General features: G+C 41.0%; 1 protein-coding gene across 3 annotated transcripts; it reads left to right on the top strand.

The window, feature by feature from the left end:
• PIP4P2 (phosphatidylinositol-4,5-bisphosphate 4-phosphatase 2) lies at positions 1 to 26,792 on the top strand. Of its 3 annotated transcripts, none has more exons than XM_075085371.1 (7): positions 1 to 314; positions 6,368 to 6,516; positions 7,881 to 7,987; positions 9,774 to 9,897; positions 15,634 to 15,686; positions 23,985 to 24,075; positions 25,207 to 26,792. In XM_075085371.1, the coding sequence occupies exons 1-7, from the start codon at positions 209 to 211 to the stop codon at positions 25,348 to 25,350; spliced, it is 774 nt and encodes a 257-aa protein (XP_074941472.1). In that variant the 5' UTR covers positions 1 to 208; the 3' UTR covers positions 25,351 to 26,792. The 3 variants fall into 3 exon arrangements, with proteins under 3 accessions (XP_074941472.1, XP_074941473.1, XP_074941474.1); XM_075085372.1 differs by having other exon boundaries at positions 98 to 314; positions 6,371 to 6,516; XM_075085373.1 differs by lacking the exon at positions 15,634 to 15,686 and having other exon boundaries at positions 98 to 314.
• Positions 26,793 to 27,122: the final 330 nt, after the last annotated feature.

Below are 27,122 nucleotides of genomic sequence, written 5' to 3'. Positions count from 1 at the left end.
CCCGCTCATTAGCGCCTGGCGGGGGGACGGCGGGAGGCTGGCTTGGCTCCCCAGCCCCCGCCCCGCCGTCCCTCCTCCCCGCCCCGGTCCCATTCATTCCCAGCCCCTTCCTCTGCGCTCCTTCCCCTTCTCCGCACCGCCGGCCCGGCTGCCTTCCCGCCCCACGCCGTGAGCCCCGGCAGCGGGAAAGGCACTTCGCGCCGCAGCCATGGCCGCCGAGGGGGTGGACGAGCGCTCCCCGCTGCTCTCCGCGCCCGGCTCCGGCAATGTCACCCCGACCGCGCCGCCCTATTTGCCGGACAGCAGTCCCCGAGGTAAGGCGGCCGCCGCCCGCCCGGCGCCCCCGGACTGGTGCCTGGCAGGAGGCTCTGAGGGGGCGGGGGGGCCCTGAGGGGCTCGGCGCGGCCTTTGGGGCGGGGGGACGCGGCCGCGCCGCCGCCCGGTTGCGGCGGTGGGGGGCGGGTTCCCTCCGCCTTTGTCGGCGGGCGAAGTTCCCCGGTTGCGGCGGTAACGGCGGGGCCAGGCCGGGAGCCGCCGGCCGGGGGGAGCCCGCGCCCTCGCCCTGGCCCCCTCGGCGGCGGGGGCCGAGCTGGGGAACAACAGGTAACGCCGCGCAGGGCCGCGTAGGCCCTGCTCCGCGCTCCGCCGCGAACTCTTCAAAAGGGGGGGGGGGGGATGGAAAAAAAAAGAAAGAATTGTTTGCAGTGGCAGAACAAGCCAGAACCGGTCTGCTTATTATAACTCACTCGCATGTTGGAGCTTGTAAGGTAGTTGTTGGACTTCGGTTCCCCCATTAATTAGGAGGAGGATTAAGTAAAAGGTCCTCAGCTACGAACAGCCGGGCTGGGTACGGCGAGCTGTAGGGCAGAGGCAGCTGGCAGGGGCGCGACGCAGCGGCGGAACAGAGCACGCAGGTCTGTGCTCCGCCGCGGCGCCTCAGCCCGGGGATGGCAGCTGATGGGCTCTGGTCTGGCAGTCGGGCTTAAATAGGCGAGGGGCTCCGTGCAGTGCAGTAGCTGAAGTCCAAAACCACTAGGATGTCCTTGCGAACGCGTTTCAAGGCCATAGTTGGTTTTGGCTTTATTTTTAAATCAAGTCAGATACTGCGGTTACAAATCTGGAATCATGGGGTAATGATATGGTATTAACTTTCTTTAACACTCAGGGAAAATCATCTTGTCAATCAACACTGAATATTTAGTAAGTAAGTGAAAAATTTTTACTTAAAAATAAGAATCAGGAGGTTTACTAAATATTAATAGATCTAATTTCCCCACCACCACCACCCCCCCCACCCCCCCAGTTAAAACGTTTTAGAGCAGAAAGCGAGGAGTGGGAGAAAGCTGAAGGAATCAAGACAATGTAAGATTAGCGTACCTTTGCTAGCAGTAGCCTTTAACGTGTAAGATTACAGTCCTAATCTCACTGGCTCCAGTGTGTTGGCCCGTTCTTAAGGATTTTTATGTAATTGTATAGTTTTATTACATATGTATGTAACTAGAATGCTATGAGTGAGCATCTGTCTGTTTTGAATAATATTTAAACCCATGGAAAGCTAGTCCTCTTTGCCTTGGTATGAAAATGTGTTCCAGTTAGTGCTGTAGCTGGTGTTGACTGTTTACTTTCATTTGAATTGCACAAATGAATATCGGCCTGAAAAACAGCAGAGGACTGTTGTTTTTTTTCTCTTTTTTCCCCCTCCAGCAAATTGTGTGGGATTGGCATAATCCCCTAAATTTGTAGTCTAAAAAAATCCAGAAATCCTTAGTTTAAATTCTGGTATTTGATGGTTTTAGTCTTAGTAGACCTTACCCCGTGACTATTACTTTTGTGTACATTTCAGTCTGTTTTGAAAAGATCTTTATGGGTTTAAAAAGTAATGAAAATACATCAGATCAGTGACTCTTGCTTGAACCCAGGGTAAAAACTCATGATCTGGAAACAAGCTGGATGCCAAATGATCATTTCAGTTGGTAGCTGTGCCCTGCTGCGCCTTCAGCCCATGTCTGTAACTTCTAGCTTGTTTGGCACCCGTGGTGGGGCGTGGCACCTGGAGTACGTGGTCTGTGCCCAAAACTGAGGAGGAACTGTAGAGCTTTCTTAAATGTCAAAAATCTCTTCACAAGTTTAGGATCTCCTGTTTGAACAGTCCTCGAGCAAGCATGCTAAGTAGCACGTCAAAACTGTTCTACAAAAGGTACCAAAAAAAAAAAAATAATCTGCAGAACAAAATTTTGCAGGGCTGTCACATGGACCGGGTAGCTGTAGTTTCCTTGCTCTGTCAGTTATCCTTAGTGAGAGGGTCTATGCAAGCTAAGCTGCCTCTTCAGCTAACGGGTAGTCTTTATCATTTTTCTCTAGTGCAAGTCTAGACATAGAGGGAAGAAGCATTATCACAGGGAGATGAGGTTTGCTTCCAAGCCCCTTTCTGCAGAGCTTCCCTGCTTAACATCACCTGACTGCCATGGAGCTGGAGAGGTAGAGGAAGAAGCCCTTCATATTCCAAATTACCACCTGAATGTACATTAATAAATTTATCCCCATACTTGTAATTACCTACTGTGCCCAATACGTCATCCTGAGCTTTAAATTAAAGAGGCCATGGTTTGAAAGTAGCCGCCTCTTCCCTTGTGAGGCTGCAGCTGAGACCCAGCTGACCCTTTTCAGTGTGAGCTGGTAATGCCTGGGTATTCCTAATGATGGAAGCAAGCAAGAAAAATCTTTTCGATGTGGATGCAGGGCACAGTGTTCAAGAAACCTTTCACATAGTCAAAGGGTGGGACCATCAGCTCTGCTCCTTGTAGTAGGATGGTTATTCAGTGCTTCACACACACACCCCTTTTTTTTTTTTGGGGGGGTGTGTGTCACTCAGGCTTTCTGAATCTTTAGATGCTTTCGTAGAAATGTAAGACTTTCTTAGTCCTTATGTACCTGTCTCTGACATAGGTCACTAATTCTTTTTCCCTTACTCACCCCATCCTCCGAGGACATGATAAAGAATCTTTGTTTTGTTTATCTGCCTTTTAAAAAGAAACCCCAAAACAAACTAATTTCTGTTTGACCAAGGTAAGCTGCAAGTGGTTCACTGTGGTTTCCGCCCTTCCAATACCAAGGGAGGAAAGTGCACAAGCACCACAAGGAATTTCTGTGGTTGAGTATCTATCTGATATCTTCTTCTGCATCTCTGTGCTGTGGGAGTGAGGAAGGAATTGCAGGGTAGAGTCAGATGTACGGCATGGTAGGGCACTCTGCTAATCTTCCTGAACTAATTACTATTGGATCTTTTTTTTAAAGAAAAACTGGTAATACAGTTGTAAACTGGTATGTCAGCAGCAGGAAATTCAGTGTCTCATTAAACATGTCCTGAAATCTCTGGTGTGCACGTGAAACTTGCCTACCATCCAGTAACGTGCAGCATGATAGTCCTTTATGAACTGGTTTTAGAACTGGTTTTAGATGTTAGCCTGAAATTCAAGCTGTCAAACCTTCCCCTCCCCGCCCCCCCAAAAATAAACACCCAACAACAACCAAAAAACACACCACAAAAAAAAGCCCCAAAAAACCCACTTCCCCCCCCAAGTCATACCAAAGTACATGTTGATGTGCTTTGAAAGCTGCCGGCCTTTTTATTAAGGGATGACAAGCAGTGAATTCTGAGGCAATGCCTTTATTTTCTTCTTCACCCACTTCTACACCCCCTGCCACCTCCCCCCCCCCCAATATAGTTTTCTTTAAACTTAATTTTGGTGGCTTTTGCTGGTGTGTTTTTTGGACCTTTTCCAAATGTTCTTTTTCTTTAAGCATGAAGTCTGCAGTGCCAAGATACCTCCAGCTTTCTGTTCTATAGGAAGTGTTATTTGCTGCAGCACCACTCTGAAAAGCAGCCATTATTTGCTTGCTATCTGAAATTTGCTGAGCCAGCAGGAGCCTGCTTACCTGGAAGCTGAGCAGCTCCAGTACGAGGCTGGAGAAGTGGCTGGTGGTGTCTGCAGGTGCTCACATGCCTCATACAACCAATTTTCAAAATCCTGAGAGTTGTCACTTACAAGTGATGTCTAGATGGGTATAGTTGCCAGTCCTTAAGTATTGCAGGAATGTGGAAAGCTGAAAGGCTGAGGGAGGTGCGTGTGTCTCTACTTCCTAGTCCTTGTCAAGATACTGTTTGCCTTTCCTTAGAAGAGCTGCCCTGTTCCCTGCTGATAGAGTTGAAAAGTTGCACTTTAAATAGAGGGGTCAAAGTGAAGAAGTTCTGTAACCTGACTGTTGCTTTTCAAAAAAGCAACCTCAAAGCTGGGACTGAACCGCAGGGGTGTTGTGACAGTGTCTGGCATTCAGTCTGCTGGACATGTCTTTTGTTTTACGGCAACCTATTCTAGCCAGAAAGTGTCAGCTGCTCGCTGCAGGAGCGGTTAAGTAGCCTGCTTATGGTCAAAACCCCCTTGCAGTAGCCTTGACTTTGCCACTTGCAGCTAAGACGCTGCCACTTCTGTGGTCCAAATCTCAAACCTGGTTTCTGCAGTGGTTTAGCAGACTTGAGATTGTTTCCAGTTGCCAAAGTGTGGGGGGTTGGGGTTTTGTCTTTTGTGTGTTTTTGATAGTATCTCGTAATATTTCCTTCCTTGCATGTGGCAATCTTATACTGAAAATGGGGTGTCGCAGTACTGCAAAACATTGCTATTCTTAATTTTCAACCGGGTGCTAGTGTAATTCCTCAGAAACAGAAAAAATCAGAACTAAGTTACATGACAGTTCTGAAGGATATTAGTTTCTGCAACCAGGATATCAAAGCTGAAGGTGTGAAGTTTACTTGTGCAAGCACGGAGCATCAGTTTGTATGATTGCTTCAGAACTGCATCGCTGCATATAAGTTAATTTTGCTTCTTGTCTAAAATAACTCAAGTGTGTTGGATGCGATTCTGAGACCCTCAAAGTGTCCACCTTCCTTCCTTCTGCTGCGTCTGTGAGTTAAAAATCAAGTGCGGGTCTGGATCATTTGTAGGCCAAGTAGCAAGGAGAGCGAGCACAGCAGTGCTGCTTCAAAGGTTGATGATGATCTGTGTATCTGAAGGGCAGGCAGGATTTCTTATATCCCTCTGGCTTACAGCGTTCACTTTAAAATAGTGCAGGAGTGATGAGTGTTTTCTTAAAAGCTTAAATTTAATACTTGGGCTTGTCAGCTTTGATAGCAGCCCATCATTTCCCTTGCCACCCCCCAGCAGACACTGCTCTGTTCAGTGCTGTTTGTAAACTGAAAGTAGGCTGACCTCTTATTGCTTCTCTGAAGATTTTGTTGGCTGTTTGGATGTAATTATGAAATAACTTATTGAAGTCCAGGGCTGCAGAGTATTTCAAATTATTAGTGTAAAAAAATAGTTAACTATGAACTACTAAATGTGCCCATTCCTGATTTGCTTACCTGAAGAGGCCTGAACTTCTCGATGAAATAAAAACTGATGCAATTACATGCCAAATGATTGTAGTAATTAGCTTGTGAGAGGTTGCTGTGTTGAATTGTTTTCATTCCATGGATTCTTAAACTGAGAAGGATCTTGAGGGTTCCCTCTCATTTTTGTAGGCTCAGGACTGGCAAAGCTGAAATCTGCTGTTCCATGGGGGCCCGAGGCCACTGTATTCTCCCTTGTGTTAGCATGTCCTAAGTGACTAAAGACCTCCTTGTCCGTCTACCCCTTGGGTCTTAGAAAACAAAAATATCTGGAACCCTTAAAAGCAGAAGCTGTGAGGGTTCAGTTCATCTTTTCTTCAGCAAGATAGCATAAATTTGCTGTTCTTGCACTCAGAAAAAGAAGCACTTAATGCCACTTCCCATCAAGGACCTGTTTCTTTAACAAGACTTTTCTGTATTTTCACCCTTAGTACTTGTTACTATATTGTAAACATCTGTCTGTTTCATTCTCTCCAGATGTTTGTAAATGCTGGTTGTGGCTCTTCTGCCTACCTGTGTCTTGTTTTATCTTTCTTTTTTTTTCTTCAGAAGTCAGTCTTTAGTTGCTCCTAATCTGTGGTGAGTGTGGGGTTCGTTTGGGCTCCCCCCTTCCCCCCCTTTCCTAAACACTGTAAAAAGTTGGTTTGAAAATAAAGTTGCATAGAAGAGCCTTTTGTCTGATCCACTTTTGTGAGGTGATTTATGGTGTGTTTGTGTTGCTGGTATGCTTTCTGTACAGCTACGGTTGTTCAGGCACACAGAAGTTGTGGGGAAGGGGAAAGCAAAGTTATGTTTGTCTTACACTTATACTAATAATTAATTTCAAATTTTTTTTTTTGAGGCTGTGACTGTTAGACTATCTTTGCTGATGGTGTTTTAGGATCCCGTTTGGTTTTTCAACTGTGATTTCCTGATCTCTTGCAGCAGAGCTTCCTCCTCCATATACTGCCATTGCAAGTCCAGATGCCAGCGGTGTTCCTGTAATAAACTGCCGCGTGTGCCAGTCGCTAATCAATTTGGATGGCAAGCTACACCAACATGTTGTTAAGTGCACAGTTTGCAATGAAGCTACGGTAAAATGGATTTTTAGCGTTTTCTTTTTGTGGGGGGAGGTTGAACTACATCCTTGGTAGAATTCATGTCCTTGCTTACAAAGGGCGAGTCCCTTCCTGCCATCTCTGCAAAGGACCTGTTGGCACAGCTGGCCTCTAGCGTTCAAGGGTTGCTGGCACAAGGATGGCCATAAGCAGCTAGAATATATCTTTGTGCTGTTGATGAGGCTGTGCAGCATGTTTCCTTCTGAGGCAGAGGACAAAAAGCAAAGATGTTGTTTAATTACTCTTCCGTAAAGAAGGGTGAAACTTTTTTGGCGGGATGAAGAGAAATGGAGAATTGAATTATTTTAAGAATGGAAGAAACAAAGTAACTAACCCACACCTCTCCCTGGGTGTGTGCTTCCCTCCTGCAATATTATTCAATTTGTTAGCTTGCTAACAAACCACAACACAACAATTTTGAAATGCAGAAGTCGTAGGTTCTGTTCAGTGATCCCAGGCATTTTGTTACTCCTCCCCTTTTCTTAATTCAGGTCTTCAGTTTTTGGCCTCTGCTTCTAATTTTTTTCTTCCCTGCCAGTTTTAGTTTCAGGATCTGATACTGCGACACCCCACAGCTACTGGGAGCATTTGCATGAAAAACACTGGATTGGATTTATTTTATGAAAAGAGCTTTAAATTATGTCCAGAAATAGGAAGCCTTAAATCTGTAGGAAAACTTACACCCCCCCACCCCCCTTAAAAGAGAGAGTAGAGAACTTGCCATTAATACTCACTTTCCCTGCCAATATATAATGTTTCAGGCCAAACAAAGTAGCTTGCAGCTTTTGAGACGTGTGATTTGCTCTATGAAAGGGACCCAGAAACTTGAAGCCTAGGTTGGAGAAAGATAATTTCAGTACAGTTTAAAATAAGATTATAGTTCGGTGATGTCTATGTAGTCTCTTAGTGACTGAGAGCCAGACTGAGGTCCTTTCGCTGTTGAATAAAGTCATTGTACCCAGCAAGAAGACTTTCTTCATGCTTTGACTGTTTTTTAAAAGCTATTCTGCTACTTCAGCTTACATTTTAAAAAATAACTAAACTGAAGTCTTAAAGTCTTCATTGCAAAAATATGAATGGTTTTTCCATTAGCTTGCTGAATCTATTTTTGCTCTAGTGAGGAAATTTGTACTTCTTTCTCTGAGCAGAGAGAGAAAACTCCCAATTTTGTCTTTACTCTCAAGTTTCCTCTGTAAGAGGAACTGTATTTCTCTGTTAGCAAGAACTTGTCACTGAAGGTGTTCTGCTTTGTCATACTGTTATAAGGAAAAAAGTGACTTGTTATGACTTCTGATGTGTGTTCTCTGGTGGTTTTGTTGTTTTCTTGTTTGTTCGTTTAGCCAATCAAAAACCCTCCTTCAGGGAAGAAGTATGTTAGATGTCAATGTAATTGTCTCCTTATCTGTAAGGATACGTCTCGGAAAATAGGCTGTCCAAGACCAAACTGGTAAGAATAAAAACCTGTAAGTGCCTTGAGATAGTTTTCTTTAAAGCAATAGTGCTCTTTGTGTTGAGTATTGAAAACCAAAAGAAGTGCAAGCCTGGGCCTCTGTACATGGACACTTAAAGAGCATTACTGAATTACTGCAGAGACAGGTTGTGGTAGTGTAAGTTTGTTTGGTTGTTGGTCTTTGGGGGTTTTTTTTTTTTTGTAAGATTAAAGAAAAAAAAATTATTTAGTGGTAGTCTCAAATATGTGTTTCCCAATTTAGTTATTTCATAAAGAACAAATGGTATAAAGAATGATGGAGAAGAAAAACACTTATTGTTTCTGGGACTTAAAATTTATAACTCCTTGCAAACTTAGTTATTGTAAACACACTGGTTGCTCAGTTTGCATGGTTCAGAGTGGGGATTTCAGAATGAAATGGGAGAGGGAGCTTGGCTTCAGTCCTGTCCTCCCTTCTTTGGTATGCTGTTTTCCATCTCCTCTCAGCTCTCCACTTGAACTTACACATTTGTTGTAACATAAACAAGTGCAGTTGCCCTAGTGAGTGTTCTTACTGTTGGGATTAGGGTGTTAAAGACCCCGCTGAGGTGGGAGTAATTTGATTGTGAGTGGTGCAGCTCTAACAGGAGAAACTGAGATGAAGGCTAGGTCTGCAGATACTTGAATGGAAGCTTTACCTTACCAGTGCCCTAGTCACCAGTCTGTTGGCTATTCTGGTTTTGAAACATAGTTTTGAGACTTAAGGGGGATTTTTTTTTTATTTTAACTAATGTAGCGTTGGAAAACTTCAAAACATTCCAAATATTTTCTCAGAGTGAAAAAATTGTTCGTGGGATACCTCAGTTCTAATACATCATATGGTTGGTAACCAAGCTGAATCAGAAACTCCCTAATTTTATTAAAATAATCTCAAAAGCATATATCTCAGAAGTTTGCCTCAGATAGCCTATGCATTTGTCTTACTAGAAGATGAGCAAAATTGGGGTACTTTGAAGGAAGGAGTTGGGAGTATGCCCTAAATGGAAGGCGCCAGACTGAAGGGAGGCCATCCAGAACGCAGTTTTGGTTGTATATGGAGAGAGAGATAGTGCAAGTTAAACAATGCTTTAATTTTTCCCTTACTTTTTTCATGCTAGGAAGTCCAATCCTCATTCTGCCTTGAGTTGGTTAATTTGGGTACTGTCATTTTGGATGGACAAATTGTATAATTAAACTGGAAATGCATTGAACATAAAAGCAAATACTTACAAACTGTTTTTTAAAGTAAATTGATTGCATTTAGTCAACCTGGTGTGGTTTTCTTTTTTAGTTCACTCAACTTGAATGTCATTTTTACTGTATAAATGCAGATGTGCTGCTTGTATTGACATGATTGTCAGTAGTGTGGGAAGGAGGAGTTTGGAACGGAGAAGTAGGTTATAGAAGAGTCCTTACTCTTTCTGTATGTTTCACATGGGTATGTACATTCTAATTCATGGGCTTGCTCAGCCTCGGTATTAAGATTTCGTTTTCCTGAGGAGTGTTTCTGCCATATGATGGCACGTCTTTGATCTCTACAGGGTTCTGGCCTGCATGGCTGATCTTATAGTGAAAAAGAATGTTTTCAAAACTGAAAAGAAAATCACTTTGGAGAGAGACCAAAACTGGGTGCATCATCCGTTTAAAAAGCAGATTACAGTTTAAAAGTGTAAAATATTTGGTAGTGACTGGGGTAACTGCTTAAATGCATCGTCCTTCTCTTTTGCTAGCTTAATTATATGTACATCTAATGTTCTTAATACAGTAGACGAATCATTACTCTTGGTCCGGTAATGCTGATCCCAGAAGAGCAGCCAGCTCAGCCTGCCTTGCCAGTTCAACCAGACGGAACTAGAGTGGTATGTGGGCACTGTGGAAATACGTTTCTTGTAAGTAAAGCACCAGATTCTCCTTCTCACGTCATTGTGCTATCGCTCAAGCTATTTGTTGTTAGCACTTTTAAGAGCATATTGCCTGGCTCTATGGCATTGGGGAACTAAAGCTTCTTCTGTGCTTATATTACTATGGTATAGTCTGCATTTGGTTACCTTTACATGCGTTTCAAGAAAATGCTTAAGTCTTTCTGTGCATGCATGGGTAAAGCCCAAAGTCAGCCTTATTGCTTAGAGATGCAAGAATGGTGCTGGAAAAGGAAATCATGTTTCTAGGTTCTGTTTGGACTCGCAGTGATGATCATGTTCTGCAGTGATTAAGATAGTACAGGTTCTTCCATTACTGTATGGACCTCTGAAAGCTGTTAGTTATAGTGCTTGCTATTAGCCTACTTGTCGGTTGTTATAGAACTGGAGGCTTTGGTTTGTGTGTGAGGCTGAAAGTTTCTCCTGTTTTTTTGTAGTGGAAGGAAAACTGTTCTTGCTGCTAAACCATTTTTGTAGTCTTTTACGTGAATAAGGGGCTGCCATATTTGAATTTTGATTTGGGAAGAGTCTCTGCCATACACAAGTTAGCTTTAGCTTCATCACCTAGCAGTGCTAGAATGTTTGTCAGGTTTGTGAGTTATGGGAGATGGCTAAGATCAGTGGTACAGCTCAAGGACCTCCATAGTCGCCAGAGTGGTGTTACATTCCTGAAACAAAGGATTGTAAGATACATAAAGGCTGGAGAATACTCAAGTGCATTTTGTGAAAGGAAAAGGAAGCTTAGGGGATGGTGCTTTGTGTTGGCTTGTATCAGCAGTGCGAGAAGGATTTGCTTGTGATGGGTTCTATAATGGAACAGAATTGTTCCTTCAAATCTTTACTTCAGGTTTATGGATCAGTGGGGTGTGCAATAATGGCTTAACTACTAGAGCAGATGATGAATGCAGGGAGTAGGAGATGGCTCTTACACTTTTTTTAAAGGGGAACTGAGGATTTGATTATAAGTTTACGAGTGATGTATCTGAGAAACCATTAGAGATGCTTGAAATATTCTATCTACTAATTCTGCCTATATATTAAAAAAAGAAGTTCCTATTATAATACTTGCTGAAGAACAGTAGTCTGTAACTGGAGATAGCTGGAGTTGGTTTTCTGTTTGCCTTTTTAAAATGTGAGTCTATATGTGACCTTAACTATTTAGAAAATTGTGTGCAATATAGAATAATGTTACTAACAGAAAACTACTGGACCTATGGAAGAAAAAGGCCATGTCAAGTACATGTTCTAAACGAGGAATCTTTTATTAAAGTTTGCCTTTTCTTCTAGCTTTTTTTAAAATATAGTAGCATGTTACAAACAGTTAAGTAACTGCATTAGAAAATTAAATTGTGACTCTATCAAACTACAGTGTTCATGCATGTATGATTTTAGCACAGCTTTAAAACTACACAGGCAAAAGCAGTGCTGTAGAAGAGTTACAGTGTTAAGTTTTAGTGTCATCTCTTAACACAAAAGACCATCTCTACTACGTGATTTAATTTTTTTTAAAATTAGGGAGAGTCAGTGTTGTGAAGTAAAATTCTCATTACTAAATTATTGGTCTATCTTTGGGGACTTTCATAAGCATGGGAGTTTTCTTCATCCCTTGTTCACTCTCTATAAGTGCAGCCCAAATTACTTCTGTAGTTTACACTATGAACTTCTGTAGGTGAACATAAAAGCGGGGGCGGAACCAAGCTCGTAAAGGCTGGTTTTGCCCATAACTAATAGATTATGCCTTAAAAGGTTAAGTTTTCTAATCTGGAATTTATGCATGTGACTTCAGATCTGATGGTTGCTTTAGGGAACTGCATCATTCTGAACTTCGTAGTTGTGTCTGCCAGTAAGACCAATTTACCACTTCATGGTACATTGAAAAGAAACCCTCAAAATCATTAGAAATTTGAAGCTTGTGTTCTTTTATGCTGAGTTACCAAGAAACAAACTGTTTTTTCCTCACTTTATACAGTTTATACAGAAAAGTATACTTTTTCCCCACCACTCTTGCTTATACCTTTTTCTGTTACTAAGTTTGAGATTCTGCAAATAAAGTTTTTTTTTTAGTTATGAAAAATCAGAAAATTGCTTGGGTTTGAGAGTAAGCAGAGAAGCAAAAAACAGAAGTGCTCTAGTCAGCCTGGAAACTCAGCTTCTGTGAGGGTATTTCTGCCCTTTGATATCTCCACATTGTAAAGCAAATATGTAATTCTAGACGCATCTCTCAGCAACTCAGTAAGGTATCTCCTTTACTTGGCAGTTTTAAAAAAATTAAATAGACAAACAAAGCTAGATTAGCAAATAGCTAATAGCAGATAGCTTCCTGGAGTGTTAAAGTCAAATTGTCAGTTGCTTTTTCTGTGCTTTTTTTTTTTAAGAGTATCAACTTGTTCACCACCTTTCCAAGAATTTTTTTTTTCCCATATGAAAAGATAAGTATGGGCCGTGTTTTCCCTGTCTCTGCATGTGTGAGCTGTTTTTTATAAATTCCTAAAAGCATGCTCCATGCTATGGAGTGCCTTAAAGTTTCTCTGCCCTATCTGGGAGAATGACTTAGTAATGAAGTGATACTATAGCTGAACTGTCACTAGTTATTCACACTTTGTTCATCAGACTATTTTTTTCCCTTGGGTAACCTGATAGGAGACTTTTCTGTGTTAAGGTTTCGACTGTTCCTGGCAGATTTGGAGTTCAAACAAGTGGAAAAAGTGGTAGAATAGAAAAGGAGGGCAGGATGAGAGTTTAACTGTCTTCTGAATCACAGTCTGATCTGGTTTGGGCTTTTTTGAAAGCTTCTGAACTTGGCCTGTGGCTGAGTTACTGTTTCTGCCCACAGTAAGTCATTCCCCACAACCCCTCTACCAAGGACCTCTGTCTGTGATGATTTGTGGCTGTCAGAGGCTGAGTTGCCTTTGGAAATGGTGGCAGGCAGGGGAGGGGTGTCCTTGCCTGCCCTGCCATCCCCCTGCTACTGTCCTGCTGTCAGAGAGACCCTCAAGGACAGGAAGCCAGGAGCAAGCTGTGGAACCCACAGGCTGTAGGCTAAGTGCTGGGGTTTGTCAGCTGTGCTCTGTCAATTTTACTTTTTTATAACTACTTAAATATGAAAAACATTTCTTCTTAAATAGTTTCATAGAAAACCCTTAAAGTTCTTTAGAAAACTAAGAAATGTTTTAATCTGTGGAAGTATTTTGCTTTCCTAATGGACTGGGGAGAGCTTTTTGGTCAGAAGCAGCTGTCTGTAGGGATGTGTGTATATATATGTATACGTCTTTTTTTTTTTTTTTTTTTCCCCTCTGTCTTGTATTGAATGCATTGAGAAGAAAGTTTGACATATTCTTCTATTAAATACCTTGATGGATGTCTGGTTTTGTCCACAGTTGAAACATTTAAGAACTCTCTGAAGTCCTCATCTGTGTTTCAGTACATCTAACCAGGGATTTGAGTTGTTGTTTATTGTACTGTTGCAATGGGAATAATACAGTTTGTATTGTCGGCAGGGAGCTAAATGTCACATAACTGTAACCTCAAGTTTTCTTAACAACATGAAATAAGATTAGGTACTTTAAAGCACTCTGGAACATAAGTAAAAATACCAGCTTTAAGCATGATTTAAACTATTTGTTAAGCCCATCAAAACTCCAACAATTACAATGGGCATGAAAACAGTCTTTCCGTACTGTGCTAATGTGATATTGTAGTTTGAATGTATTGTTGCATTTTTGCTCTTTTTCTGCAAATATTTTGGATGTGCGCAGAAGGCATAACAGTTAGTGCTTCTCTTACTTCCAGGTAATTCTCAATGAAAACAAATTATCAATGCCTCTGGTTTTTTCCATCAGTATTTGGAGCCCAAGTGCTTTTGAGTTTGTATCCATTAATAATTATGGCTAATAATCAGAAATCTTAAAATAAATAGAACCCTAGAAAGATCATTACTGAGTAACTCTGGAAACAGAGTTGCCTACTCTGGAGTAAAACTAGTGTACAGAAGTAAAGTTGAATTACAAATACATAAAATGAAAGCCCGGGATTTGGATTTGCTTCTATTTCTGGAGTTTAAAAAGGTGAAAGAACAGCTCTGAAGGGTCTGTCTCCATCCCTGATACTGACAACCAGACCGTATCCCACTTTTGTTGTGTAGGACTAAGCAAAACTGAGTAGTTTTTGACAGGGATGCAGGCAAATAGCTAACTTGCTCCTCTGGCAGGAATGTGGAAGTAGAATTAATGCTCAAAAAATGCATTGCTCAGGTGGGGAGTATTATAGCAGCTTTCATTTTATTTAGGGATAAAATACAACTATGCTAAACCAGTTTGGCCAAGTCTTTGTTAAAAAAAACAAACAAACAACAACAACAAACCTTTAAACTACTGTGTAACTGGTATTGTAATTGGATACTTCAGAACCAGGAAAAAAAGATGATGGACTACTACTTAGTGGAGAATTAGCCCCATTAGAAGTAAATAAAACTGAGGGAGACCTTCAAGAGGGAAGAAAATGCACTCTAAATGCTATGGACCAAAATTGTGCTCACAGCAAAACTTGCTCATACTAGCAAGTCATTACAAGCCACATCCTGTTTCTTTGCACATAGAATCATAAATTTATTCTCAGTATTTAAATAGTGCTGTGCTGTGGGTAGGTCCTGTTTGCTGTACAAGGACAGGTTCTTGTTTGATTTGTGTTTGTAGCAGTTATAACACTAGTCACTTCAGTAAACCGACTTCTGATTTATCACAGAGACAAGGAGGATCCAAATGAAGGCATTGGCGGTCTGTGCTGGTGCTTCTTCCCCTGCTAGTAACTTGCAGAGTCACTTTTGCACAAATGAATTCTCCTCTCCCCTCCTCTCTTACATTTAACCAAGAAACTGTGTTAACTACCTCCAGTTAAGAAAGGCAGCAGAAGAGAAGTGCAGTTACAATATAACTGCTTACACAATGAAGAACAATAATATTATCCCCTTGTTCAAGGCAAAGATGTTTAAAATGCTTGTTTAACACCTGTATTATCACAGAATTAAATTTAACAAAACCTGCTGTTTTTAAACAAGTGTGTGACTGTGTATCCTCTGGTTGAGGTAATTCTAGGCATTACTTCCACTGAGGCTGTTTCTCAGATAAGTTTTAGTCTGTGCATAGAAGGTTATGACCATACCATGTACGGGTCTATATATCACCTTTTTAAAATGTCATGTAAGTAGCCAATAGTATTCTCTATTTAATTGATAAAAAACTTATGAAGACCCCTACTTTCTAAAATATCCTTTAGCTAATCTTTCTGTGCACACTTCACTTAGTTTTCACAAATGATGCAAGGGTTGGGGAAAGATGGAAAAATGCATCTATCTGTAGTTGTGCCAAAGAAAACATATTTATTTTGATTCAGGGTATATTCATAGTCATGGAAGTAAGAGAAAAGCTGTATTAATATTATCAAGTTGCCCATAGTGTGCCTGTGGATGAAACCACGTTACGTCAAGTGAATCTTGTAATACTAAGGCAAGTCATGGGAAATGTTCACATGGAAATCCCAATCCTATGTTGCTACTGACAAAAGGGCATCCCATTTACGGAAGAAAGCAAGAAACAAGTCAAAGAAAGCCTGAGAAGCAGAATGTTTTCACAGTGACATTTAGCATGAAGTACAACAAACATTTTTCTCAGGCCAGTTTTTCAACCTCTTTATTTTATTCTTTTTTTACAGTGGATGGAACTGAGGTTTAACACACTAGCAAAATGCCCACACTGCAAAAAAATGTAAGTTCTAAGCAAGGTTATGTAAATTAACTGTTAAATAAGTTGCCAGTGTTTCTTCCATAGAAGTCTTTGGAGTAAAATGTGTCTGCTGTGATGATTGTGTTGTCGTGCTCATCTGAATTTCAAGGCTAAAGAACATGTTATGTGCACATGAATTCTCCACTCCTTACGCACAAATCAGTTAACTTTAAAAAAAACCCAACCTGCATTTATTAAAATGCTCTGATTGAATTGCTAGAGGCAAAAATAAGCTGCTAACAATAGACAGGAATGGGTTTCTAAAATTAACAGCTCATGTCCCTGAAATTTTGCCACTTTGTGCAGTTAATCAGATGTCATGTTTAAATGTAGAACTTGAATTGCCGTATTGTAAAAGGAGGCAAGGAAATAATCTTGTCTTAATTTGAATGAGGTTTTACTGATTTCATAAACTCAACAACTAACTTGTGTTAAGCAACTTAATGCATTAGCTTGTTTAATGTTTATGAATTACCGTGGAATAGCTTGTCTACTCATTTGCTATTACTTCAGTAAGAAGGAGAAAAATTAGAATACAAGAGCTGTTAGAGTTTATGTTTTGGGCTTGCTTTGAGGCTTTTCTTTTGAGTATTTGGCCTTTCTTATCTGAGGTCAGGAATACTTAGTTTGAAGTGTCATTAAAAGCTACACTACAAACATACTTTAAATTTGCATGGAATCTCAACCACAGGGTGTGAAATAAGACTTAAATATTACTTCAGAGACTTTCCTGTCCTGCTGACTTATTTAAATATTTGTCGTCTTTTGTTAGGCAAGTGCAACTTCCAGTTAAAGGAGCAAATGTGTTTTCCACTGGGAATGGAGAACCACAGCTGTGTGGCGCATTGTAGGAAAACTAGCTGGTCCCTTAGGAAGCAGAAGGCTTAAGACAAATGTACTGTAGGTGTTGGCACGGCCTGGCCTTCTACAGTGTTTGAAATATTTTATTGGAGTATTTGATAGAGAAGTTAGTCCAGTGGTACGTTTAACCTCAGGTGTGGAGTACTGTGTATGTTCTAGTTTGCTTGGGTCAAATAAACTCATGGTCTTGATGAGATTCTGCTTTGCAGGGTTGTTTTACTGACTGTAATTGCGTTTAGTCTTTTCAGTCCTGGGGGGAGGAGTTGGTGTTTTGTGGCTTGGTTGGTTTGTTTTTAACTAATTGCAATTATGCTTTATATTTTATCATGTCACACTTGATAGCTGACCTCAGCTTTTTTCTTGATTCTCCTTAGGTACAAAATTATATGTTGTTCAACCTTAAAAAAAAAAAAAAAAAGAAAAAAACCAACAGCAAAAACCAACCAAAAAACAAACCCAACCCCAACAGTAACAACAAAACCTCACTCCAAGCAACAGTCCAAAGTCATACCATGTGATATTTTGGTCTGTCTTCTGTTGACTTACGTTGACGGTTTTTTAAAATTTAGCTGGAGTCTACAGATTTGTTAGTATTTTTGTCTTTAACATGCGGAGCATACTATTTGTATGGAATAAAACTGGAGCATCTCTGCAGTGCGGTTTGTGAAAATTACAGCTTGCATGGCAACTGAGTTGCAGAATACAAACCAAATTTTAACAAATAGGCATTTCTGTCCTTGGGCAGAGGTTGCAGACTACAGAATATTGTAATTTAGCTTTGAATGAGTTGCTTGGTGTCTTCCCACGTTTGAGGTGCGATGGTCAGGTGTTCTGTGCTTCCAGCAGCATAAACATTTGTAATGCTTGGATTTAGGGCTCAGCATAGATGAGGCAGAGCTTTGAGCCCTGATGATGGAATAAATAGCTGCAGCGAGTTGCTGCTATCAGCCCTTTGTCAGAGGTTGTGTGGTACCTGTAACCAAGTATTGTGAAGGGAATGTGGGGTTCTTTAATTCAGCTTAGTAATGCAAAACTTCTTTCATTAATAGCTGACTAGTCCAGATGCAAAACTATTCATTCCTTCTGTTGACTCAGTGGATGATTGCCACTGAAAAAAGGGTAGTGTAGACTGAGGCAAAAGGCACCTTGAATCACTGCAACAGTAGGTTTTTCAAGAAGACAGCTGCTGAGACTTTGAGTCTCACATAATTATCATTATTTTGTTTCAAATGTTTTCAAAAGTGCAATGAAGCTCTGCAGATATCTTGTTTGTGACCACCTTTTTGGTTGATGGAGACTAGACCTTAGTATTAACAATGCCTTGTAAAACTGCAGAGGAGGTTAGGAGTTATTACACAAAAAGGTCAATAACAAAACAATGTTCATTGAAAATAAAATTATTGTGCCTCAGAGTACATAAACAAAGGAATCTTTCATATCTAGATGTTGGGAGAAACAGGATTTTGGGTTTCTTGTTTGTTTTTAATGCCATCTACCTGCTACCACTGTGGTTGCAAACTTATTATTTTGTGACATACTACTTTTTCTGTGTCACTGTCCCATGTTCCCCTCCCCCTGAGAATTATTTTTCTGCAAAATCACTTGGGAAATACAGGAAATTAATGATGATGGCCGAGAACACAATCACTTACTTAGTAAATGAGCGAATGTTCGGAAATGGACTACAACCCTGGTCATGCCAGTATAGGTAAGGTGATTCCAGAACCCTACTGATGTGTAGTGGTTCTGCCTAACACAGACCCTTAGTTGCACGTTATCTGTTGCATTGTGATAACAAATGTAGCTAATAAGGATGTTGTTGTAGTATAGTTTTGTTTTATAGTGTAGAGGATGACACCTGGGAATGGGGGAGGAACTGTTTCTTTTTACTGTTTTAGTGGGGGTTTTTTTGTGTTTCAAAATACAAAATACCAGAAGTTTATCAGCCTGTTTCCCAAAAGAGTGAGAGGTTTAAGGAAGGCTTCTGGTATCTTTCTCATTTAATGATTGAGAAGAAGCAGGAACTGGGTTTTTTTTGTCTGCTGCTCTTTCCTAAGCCACCTATTAAATCATCTAGAAACTTCAGGATTATGAATTCAGTTACTAGAAAGAGCATAGAATGATACAAGTTTTTATTTCCGAATGCCAAATCTCTTTATTATTTTTAGAATCTGTTATTTTTCTTTTTAAGGTCTGACAAAATGATGAATCCTAATGAATTTATAAACCTTCTGCCCCATAAAGTATGCAGGACCTTCAGGAAAGAGATGTTGGAACCTTGTCAATACTGTGGAGGCTAGTTTCAGCAGTGCTGTTCACTTTCAAAATACTGGGATTTTGATTCATTGAATCATTTAGGTTGGAAAGGACCTTTAAGATTATCAAGTCCAACCGTTAACCTACCACTGTCAAGTCCACCACTAAACCATGTCTCTAAGCTACACATCTTTTCAATACCTCCAGGGATGGTGACTCTACCACCTCTCTAGGCAGCCTGTTCCAATGCCTGACCACTCTTTCAGTGAAGAAATTTTTCCTAATATCCAATCTAAACCTCCCCTGATGCAGCTTGAGGCCATTTCCTCTCGTTCTGTCGCTTGTTACTTGGGAGGAGAGATCAACACCCACCTCGCTACAACCTCCTTTCAGGTAGTTGTAGAGAGCAATAAGGTCTCCCCTCAGCCTCCTCTACTCCAGACTAAACAGCCCCAGTTCCCTCAGCTGTTCCTCTTAAGTCTTGTTCTCCAGACCCTTTACCAGCTTCATTGCCCTTCTCTGGACACACTCCAGCAACCTGATGTCCTTCTTGTACTGAGGGCCCCAAAACTGAACACAATATTCAAGGTGTGGCCTCACCAGTGCTGAGTACAGGGGCACAATCACTTCCCTGCTCCTGCTGGCCACACGATTCCTAATACAAGCCAGGGTGCCATTGGCCTTCTTCACCACCTGGGCACACTGCTGGCTCATGTTCAGCTGGCTGTTGACCAACACCCCCAGGTCCTTCTTGCTGGGTAGCATTCCAGCCACTCTTTCCCAAGGCTGTAGCGTTGCTTGGGGTTGTTGTGTCCCAAGTGCAGGACCCAGCACTTGGCCTTGTTAAACCTCATACAGTTGGTCTTGGCCCATTGATCCAGCCTGTCCAGATCCCTCTGCAGAGCCTTCCTACCCTCAGGCAGATCAATGCTCCCACCCAACTTGGCGTTGTCTGCAAACTTACTGAGGGTGCACTTGATCCCCTCATCCAGATCATTGATAAAGATATTAAACAAGACTGGCCCTAACACTGAGCCCTGGGGACACCACTTGTGACCAGCCACCAACTGGATGTAGCTCAGTTCACCACAACTCTTTGGGCCTGGCCATCCAGCCAGTTTTTTACCCAGCGAAGAGTACACCCGTCCAAGCCATGAGCAGCCAGTTGCTCTAGGAGGATGCTGTGGGAGACAGCATCAAAGGCTTTACTAAAGTCCAGGCAGACAACATCCACAGCCTTTCCCTTGTCCACTAGGTGGGTCAACTGGTCATAGAAGGAGAACAGCTTGGTCAGGCAGGACCTGCCTTTCATGAACCTATGTTGACTGGGTCTGATCCCCTGGCTGTCCTGTACATGCTGTGTGATGGCAGACAAGATGGTCTGCTCCGTAACCCTCCCCAGCACTGAGGTCAGACTGACAGGCCTGTAATTTCCCAGCTCTTCCTTATGGCCCTTCTTGTGGATGCTTGTACACTTGCTCACCTCCAGTCAACTGAGACCTCCCCAGTTAGCCAGAACTGCTGGTAAATGATGGAGAGTGGCTTGGCAAGTTCCTCTACCAGCTCCCTCGGTACACCTGGGTGGATCCCATCCGGCCCAAAGACTGTGTGTCTAAGTGGTGTAGCAGGTCACTAACCATGTTTCCATCCTTGTCTTCCAGCTCAGGGGGCTGGGTACCCAGAAGGTCTTACTACTGAAGACTGAGGATAAGAAGGCATTTAGTACCTCAGCCTTTTCCTCATCTTTTGTCATTAGGCTTCCTCCTGCATCCAGTAAAGGATGGAGATTCTCCTTAGTCCTCCTTTTGTTGCTAATCTATTTAGGGAAGCTTTTTTTATTGTCTTTTATGGCAGTAACCAGATTAAGTTCTAGTTGGGCTTTGGCCCTTCTGATTTTCTCCCTTGTAGTCCTCACAACATCTTTGTAGTCCTCCTGAGTTGCCTGCCCCTTTTTCCAAAGGTCATAAACTCTCCTTTTCCTGAGTTCCAGCCAAAGCTCTCTGTTCAGCCAGGCCAGTTGTCTTCCCTGCTGGCTCGTCTTTTGGTACATGGGGATGGCCTGCTCCTGCGCCTTTAAGATTTCCTGTGCTGTTCCTTTAATAGCCTCTGTCCCTTGTGGCGGTTTTCCCCCCTTCTAATTACTACCTGATGCTAAATTGGCTTTGGAGTCTTTTATATCTGCTGTCACTGCCCAAAGGTCTGGCAGGTGCCTTCGCTTCCTTAGCAGCAGCTCAGAAAGAACCGCAGCCTTCTGGATAGCTTTGTAGTGAGTTCACCCTCATTAGTCCCACAATAGAAACAGCTGCTTCTGCAACTTAAAAATGTTCTTTTGACACAGTTTTAATATTTCTGAATTTGCCTGTCAAAGTTTCTGTTGTTGGTAGGTTTCAGCTTGCTTTATTCTAAGTTCATTTGGGGTTTTTAATGCATAATTTGGGATGGGTAGAAGGAAACCTCACTATTTATAGTGGCCCAGTGGCTAATGTCATTCTTGGGAGATGAAGAATAGGGGAGGTTTAGACTAGACATTAGGAAGCATTTCTTTGCCGAGAGGGTGGTCAAACACTGGAACAGGCTTCTTGGAGAGGTGGTCAATGCCCCGAACCTGCCAGTGTTTAAGAGACATTTGGACAATGCCCTTAACATGACTTGACTTCTGCTCAGGCAGTTAGATTAGATGACTGCTGTAGGTCCCTTCCAACTGAAGTAGTCTATTCTAAATAAATTATGATTTATTGGGATTGCTAAATATTCCCATGTCTGTTATGTGACCATAGAAATTTATTTATTTCAACTTTGCTTCCTGCGGAAAGAAAAAGGCAGTTAAAATAAAGACACAGTTTACATTTCCTTTCTGTGGTATTTGAGATGATAGTTTCTCTCCCAGCTTTTCTTACTGGATAGGAGGGGACAGATCTTGAGAGAGATATGGATGGTAAATACACACAGCACCTGCAGTATTATGATTACAAAAACAAGATGATAAGTCAGACAGCTCTGAAAGTGAAGGTCTCTTTCCCAAAATGAAATTTGTCTCCCTGTGAAATACAGTGCAGTAAACATCATGTGTGTTTTGGGTGTATTGAATGTGACGTTTCTACCGGCTTATCTTAAGGTATCCAGCTCTGTAATAGAATTAACTTTCTGAGTACATAGCCAGGAAATCCTGCAGAAGTGGGAACCTAAGGTCAGTTTGACAAGCTCAGTGCTCATCAGTTCAGCTTTTGGAGATGTCTTCTCCCTGTCCCCTTTTACAGAACTTCTGTTATGCTTGGGTTTTTTCCCTCGTGTAACTTGGAATCAGGCAATATATCCCTCTCCTAGAGTGACTGTAGAAGTATTTAGGTTGGCTTCTGGGGAGTGTGTGTGGGTATGAGAGGGTGGTAAAATACCATTATTTCCGCAACTGGGAATTCTCCCACCCTAATCACCACACCCACAACCCCCACCCCACCACCCTCCTGCCAAGCCCATCCCAAAAATGTATGGTGAGGCTTTTGATAAGAAGTAATTTCCCCTGGGAAGTTAACCAGCAGAACGATATCGGGACTTTCCTCTTCTGAAAACGTATAATAGATGGCTTATGAGCAGTCACTGTTCTATCCTTGCCTTGCAAGGCGAAGCTCAGCATGTGCATGTTAACTTGAGGACTGTATCTTTGTTTTGTTTTTTTTTTTTTTCTGGGAGCATTTTAAAAATTCCTTGTAAAGAAGTAATATTGGAGTAAAGCTGCTTAAACCAATCTATTTGAAGGCTTTCTAAGATGAATGCTTAAAAAATTCTAGTCACATGCTAAGCATATGAGGCCTTTACTATGTGGTTCATTAACTGGAGCCAGAAATTTGGTCAGTCATATGACAGACGTACTACTTCAATAGTTTAGCAGTGCTTTCTTCTGTTCTACATTTATCTTGAATATGTTGAACTATCATGAGATGAAAATTACTTTTCCTTGCATCTTTGAACACAGAGGCCAAGCAACCCAGTATTTCCAAAGGCATGTTGATCTCCCAGAATGGGATGAAGTACTTAACTAATGATAGCATGCTTCAGGATGCTTCAAAACTACCTCTACGATAGACGATACATGCTTTTTTTTTTTTGAAAGCACTTCTGCCTCTCGAGTCCTTTCAGTGGACCTACATGTTCACTGTGTTTCAATGGAATTAAATCACGTTCCTGTTTTCTTTGTTAGTATAGCTGTATGTGATTGCAAATGTGTGACTCAAGATGCATTTGCTAAACAATGCGGAGCTTCTGCAATAATTTTTCTAACCTGTAGTAAATAATGTAATGTTGCATTTGCATTTTGTATTCCGTTTGACTGAAGCACTGTAATAGCTTAATGCACCAGGTGGAGACAAAGCTGTCTGTTCTGGAGCTCGTAGTCTAGAAGATGAGTGACAGAACTTCCAGGGGATTCATTTACCTTGGCTGTCAGCAGTCATTTGTGCAGCTCGTAACTTGTGACAGAACTCCAAAAACAAGACAAGTTCTTTTTACTTTCCTATTTTCTTTTAGAGTTACTAAAACTGTCTTAAAGGTGTCTAAAGAATTTCAGTCTTTGGAAGTGTTGAACATGAAAAATTTTTCATGTTTGTGACTAAAATGGTTTGGGTTTTTTAGCTTCAGGAAATGGAGTAGAGTTTAGCCCTCAACAGCATTGAATGAACTATTCCAGGAAATTGCGCAAGTTCTTACTGTTGATGACATTTAGAGGTGGTAGAACTGATTTCCAGTTACTTAGATCCAGTGAATGTATTAAAGCCATGTACTGATGTATTAAAAGTCTAGTAAGTGTCTTACTGCCTACACTGAAGCTGCAAAGCAAACTTGGGTTTTGCAGTCCAAAGGCTATTCAAAATACTTCTCTGGGTGCACTGGGGATATAGGAGGTAGGCACAGGCAAATGTAGGTGTGGCACCACTCTCTTTGTAAGCATCTAGATTTTTAGATACTGGATAATCTTTACAAATAAACAAACATGGACTCTGTTTTACTGCTTGGTATAATTGTAGACTTTGCCTACAACTTCATAAACTTAAGATGGTGTATGTGTATTGCCATTGTTTCCCCTCCCCCATTTAGACTGAACAGTTTCTATTTATGTAGGGGTTTTTTGCTTGTTTGTTTTAACTTAAAATGCTTTTTATTTTCTAACAGTTCTTCTGTTGGAAGTGCACTGCCACGGAGACGCTGCTGTGCATATATTACAATTGGAATGATATGTATCTTCATTGGAGTTGGATTAACTGTGAGTGATGTACTATGATCTACTTGCAACTCTGTGCAGGGGTGTGTGTATACAGAGGAGCTCCCCTGGGTGATCAGTTCTTCTTTCCCCAGCATTTGAGTAAAACCTCCTAAGTTTGTGTGGTGGTTTTTTTGTCATATCTATTAAAACCATGACCTTAATCATCTGAGCTAGCCAGAAAAATGAAATGTTCCCTAAAAAAGAAAAAAGTTCTGGCACTTGAAGAGCCTCTTCTTCCTGATGTTAAATTTGACTCTTCATCTCTCTAAAAACTCTCTAAAAAACTTCAGTTTTATAAAAAATGGTTTTACTTCACTGTAGAAATATCGGAACATCTTGCTCTTGCTAGGGCTCTCAGAACTTCCAGGTTTCCAGAAATACATATTGCTGTATAGCCAGGAATGGGAGGAATGGGATTCCAAAAGTTAGAAACATTTATATGCCTTTATAAATTGTACAAAGCTATCTGTAAAACCAGATAATAGGCTATTTACAAATTAAAAGGCTCACGTGGTTGTTACTCTATTACTCAGAAAACTATCTGGCTTGCTTGGCTCTGATGTATCTGGAGCTGCATACTAGAGCCAACTTTCTACCCGGCAGTCCCAGGAAAATGCCTATGAGGAAATACCTACAGCTGAACTCATATGTGTGGTTCTATTTATACCTCGAACTTGTATTGTAACCGGATTAATTTTTAATATGTGACCTTAAATGAGTTATGAAGGGTTTCCCTAGTAAAAACAGTGACAGCCAGAAGTAAAAACAGTGAGAGAAGACTTTTTAAAAACAACCTTGCTGAGTTTGAAAATGATGAAAATGTTTCACTGTGAGGTGTGCCCAGGGGCTTGTGCAGCCTCCATCCATGGAGTTTTTTGGGACCCAGCTGGGTTAAAACCCTGAGCAACCTAGTCTGACCTTAGAGTTGACCCTGCGTTGGTGAGGAAGGTGGCACTAGAGACCTCCTGATGTCCCTTCTTTATCCTATGATTGTGTAAAATTAAGCTAATAAAATATCTGATTTATCCTTACCAGAGTAAAAAAGGTGCTGAAATCCTTCTTAATGTAATCTGCTCTTCAGGGAAGAAAACAGTGCTGCATGTTTGACACTTTTTTGTTTTCTCTTTTTAGGTTGGTACACAAGATTTTGCCCGGCGATATCACGCAACATATGTTTCTTGGGCTATTGCATATCTCTTAGGTTTAATCTGCCTCATTCGAGCCTGCTACTGGGGAGCCATTAAAGTCAGTTATCCAGAGCACAGTTTTGCATAGAGAGATTGTTAGCTTATAGCAGACGAACATCTAGTAATTCTGGATATTACATCTTGGACACTTTTAAAACCTTTCCTGTAAGGATTCCATTCTGTTCAAAGTAGTTTAAAGACTGGGGGTCTCTAAGAACAAATGTTCATTGCACTACATAATATGCAAATAGTTTGTTTTGCTGCTCGATTCCCTAGCTCTGAATACTAAAGCTGTGTTTACATGTTCATAACTCTGTCTTTATAGGTGTTGAATTTTATTTCAACAGGCAGTATTAAGTTTTACATTTCCTGTTACATTAAAATCCATCTGCCATTTTTCTAGATGATCAGCAAGAATTCGAAAGCAAGAGTGTTTATAAGTGTTTCTACAGTAGCTTCACATTTGTACTTAACATTTTAACTAAAATTATATTGAAGTGGCTTGCTTTAAAACCTAAGCAATAAGCATTTTGCTTGAACTGCTTACTGTATCTTTTGCCTAAGATCATAGTGACCTTATTCAGGAAATGAAAGTTATGAGTGTACTTCAAAAGACTGACACTGTTGCTAGAGAGACATTTGTAAACACTGTACGCTTTGCGATTTTTCAGGTAGAGAGAGATGCTATTTTGGTAGTCCAATTAAATTTCCATGTATCCAGGACTGGATTTCAGTTATGATAAATGCTTTCTTCTCAAGGATCCTGGGACTTAAATGTTTGGTTTTGGTGGGTTCTTATTTTTTTTTAATTGGCAAATCCTAAAGCCATGCTCGGATTATGGAACTTAACGCCGGTTCTTCGTACAAGTTCCTTTACAGGGTCTAAGGGAAGCATTTCATATGACTTGTTTCGTAATAGTTCAGTGTCACATAGGTGACAATAAGATGGTGATGGGTTGCCTCTTACTTTCTTCGGATCATGTCGGATTTTCCCTGTTTAGGAGAGTTATGCACTGGTCACGGCAAAGGGAGGCACTGTAAATTCACGTTAACTGCTGTAATAAGAAAATGAGTAAACTATTACTTGGACCATTCCATCAAAGTACAACTAGTCAATTTAGCACTGACTTGCCACGAGAATACGGAAACAGAAAGCTTTTTCTAATGATGTATTCAAAGGATGGAGGGACCAGTTCTTGCACTGCCCATCTTTATAGTTTTAAACAAGTTTTTGCTAAATTTGAAAGGAATGTCCTGAGTGATTTAGATGACTGTAGTAATTTAGCTAATGGGGTCAGATGGGTAAATTAATGTGGATGTTTCAGGGATACATGTAATTTAAATTATCTATGTTCCTGCTAGGACAAAATGATACTCAGATAAGGATTTTGGAGCACAATAAATGTAAATGATCAAACTGTAAATGATCTGTCTTTGTATGATGCTAAATGTATAAAAGCAGTAGCTCAGGATTACAATGTACCTTTTACAAATAAACTAATAAAGAAATAAAGATTATTATTCAAACAACATCTTTTGTTATTTACATATAAATAAAAATACACAGGTGGAAAATTTCCTAGTGTGATACAGGAACAGCAAAGGTACTGTGCAGGAGAGGTGGGCTCTGCATTTTTGCCAAATGGCAGCCTCAGGACTATAAGAGAGCAAAACAAACTTCTGTTTTCTTGATGTCTGGGGAGAATGAGGAGGTAAATAAGGGTTGAGACCACTGTTGGGGTTCTGTCGTCTTTAGTCAACAGCTTATTGAGGGAATATGGTAATACGCTCTTCCTTTCCTCATGCTATTTGCGTCCCTTCACTCTAGGGATTTGCTGTGCTCATTTGCATCGTAAACAT

The sequence above is a fragment of the Phalacrocorax aristotelis genome, chromosome 2, assembly GCF_949628215.1.
Source record: "Phalacrocorax aristotelis chromosome 2, bGulAri2.1, whole genome shotgun sequence".
Classification (NCBI taxonomy): domain Eukaryota; kingdom Metazoa; phylum Chordata; class Aves; order Suliformes; family Phalacrocoracidae; genus Phalacrocorax; species Phalacrocorax aristotelis.
This window is presented reverse-complemented; position numbering and strand designations above follow the sequence as displayed.

Bases quoted from the DNA above. Each gene is read 5' to 3' on its own strand.
- PIP4P2 (XM_075085371.1), top strand. From the start codon at position 209: ATGGCCGCCGAGGGGGTGGACGAGCGCTCCCCGCTGCTCTCCGCGCCC. The intron at 9,898-15,633 runs GTAAGTAAAGCA...CTTTTTTTACAG, and splicing joins ACTGTGGAAATACGTTTCTT to TGGATGGAACTGAGGTTTAA. The intron at 24,076-25,206 runs GTGAGTGATGTA...TTCTCTTTTTAG, and splicing joins TCATTGGAGTTGGATTAACT to GTTGGTACACAAGATTTTGC.